General features: G+C 34.5%; 2 protein-coding genes across 2 annotated transcripts; one reads left to right on the plus strand and one right to left on the minus strand.

Annotated features, from left to right (window-relative positions):
- Positions 1-275: 275 nt before the first annotated feature.
- TRIADDRAFT_62715 (uncharacterized protein) lies at positions 276-1,249 on the plus strand (the record flags this gene model as incomplete). Its single annotated transcript, XM_002118661.1, has 3 exons — positions 276-287; positions 361-451; positions 621-1,249. 3 exons carry the CDS (start codon positions 276-278, stop codon positions 1,247-1,249), a joined length of 732 nt encoding a protein of 243 aa, XP_002118697.1.
- Positions 1,250-1,662: 413 nt separating this feature from the next.
- On the minus strand, positions 1,663-1,941 carry TRIADDRAFT_34579 (uncharacterized protein; the record flags this gene model as incomplete). The annotated part of the gene is made up of 1 exon (XM_002118662.1): positions 1,663-1,941. A coding segment is annotated over one exon (279 nt), but the record flags the coding sequence as incomplete, so codon positions are not given.
- Between the last annotated feature and the right edge of the window lie 13 nt (positions 1,942-1,954).

Consider the following 1,954-nt stretch of genomic DNA (forward strand, 5'->3'; position numbering starts at 1 on the left):
AACGCGACATACCCGTAGTTGCACATACTAGACACTTGGTATAATTGTAACGAATCCATTTGTGGAGAAGACACACTTCGTGACTTATTGGAAAATATTCGTTTGTCTACTATATCAGTGCAAGATTTAGTTGAATTTGAGCCGAAGACAAAAATATTTAACTCTTCACGCTGTCTTCAGCTCCTGCTTGAAGCCAAATCATTTCTATCGTCACCTGAAAGACATTTTTCTAGTCGTTGCCAATTTCGAAACTATACCAAAGACGCAGAATCTGTATGGATATCCAGGTTTAGTTCAGGAAAGGATTGCATTATAGATATTAAATTAAAAACCCAAAATAACTCATTTGATTACAAAGAGACTCATTTCAACGTAGAATCACCAAATAGAAGTAGTTATGGCGCCTTAGCAATAGGTCATAAAATCCTTGTGTTTGGTGGAATTACTAAAGGTAAATAAAATGCAGGAACTATTCATATTTTTAAACTGCTATTCTCTCGCTTAAGGGCAATACTTACCGTCTATTAATCGTTATTTTGAAATATTAATGTTACGTTGACATAACATGATTATCAATTTTATGTCTTTAGAGAAAATAAAATGAATTACTCTATTTCTAGATAATGTAGATATATTGCGTAGTATCATAGCCTTCGATACTTGCAAAGTTCGATGGAGTAACGCGGATTTGGCGCCACTTCCTAAACCCATTGCACTGTTATCGCCTTGTCTATGTGATAATCGCTTATATATTATTGGCGGTAGCCACGAAAATTCATCAACTGCGACTAATGAGGTAGCCTATCTGGAGAGTGGTAGTGATCACTGGGTTTATGTTTCTCCGATGAATGTTGCCAGAAATGATAGCGTGGTTGCTGTTTTAGATAATTTAATTTATGTAGGCGGAGGCCAGAATGATAAAGGGAAAGTTGACAGCTTTGAAAGATATAACCCTAGCACTGATACGTGGGAATTATTAAATTGGAGCATACCATTTTCAGAATATCCTGACTCTCATGTATTAACAGTTTACAACGGATGTTTAAATTATATTTGGAATTCGTATAGACGTCATCATTGTCATACGTATAACCCAATACAAAATGAGTGGACTGAAGTATCTGCTAGTGCCATTCTTCGTTCTAAATATCGCGTAGGGGTAGACCAATTTAACAATTGCGAATGTCTAAATAAATTATTTATTATACGTGTCACAAACCAGCTTCGTGACAAGGATAACGTAAAATAAATCTCTAAATTACTATAGTCTCCGAGATTCAGTATCCCTTAACTACCTCACAAGAATTTAGACGCCTTTGATTCTACGTTAAAACTACTATACAATTGAGAACTGCTTTATTCAAATATCTGACGGGCTTATATACCCTTCTACAGCAGCTAACATTCACAAGTCATCTTATAAAAATTCTTAGGAGAGATAGCTAGTTTTTCACAGTCGGACTACAAAATGTCCATCCACAGAATCATTTCAGTGCACATTACAGCACAGCATTAAATTTACTGTAACACATTTATAATTAGAGTAATTCCTATAGTAAGTAACTAGTTGTAATATAATATCACTATATTATATTAACCAAATTTAGATAGCTATTTCTTCACGGTAGTTCGTACCGTGACAATACGATAAATTTCAAGTGCTTAAAATGAGTAACATTTGTCAACGACATCCATAATATTAAGCATGGATGCAGTTATTGCCAATATCTGAACATTTTTCTCAGTGATCTTCAAATCTACTCCATAAAAATAGTGAATAATGTCAGCGAAAACATCCTCGTTCAGTTCTTTTAACTCGATGATATTTTGCTGAGATTCTGCCATTTCATTTACGAACATTGCTTGAAAGTAAGAGCTAAACGATGCTAGCACGAAGCGATGGCAATGAAATTGAGCGTCATTGATCTTGATAATAACATCGGAAAAAATTTAT

The sequence above is a fragment of the Trichoplax adhaerens genome, genomic scaffold (genome assembly GCF_000150275.1).
Source record: "Trichoplax adhaerens TRIADscaffold_458 genomic scaffold, whole genome shotgun sequence".
In the NCBI taxonomy this organism is placed as follows: domain Eukaryota; kingdom Metazoa; phylum Placozoa; class Uniplacotomia; order Trichoplacea; family Trichoplacidae; genus Trichoplax; species Trichoplax adhaerens.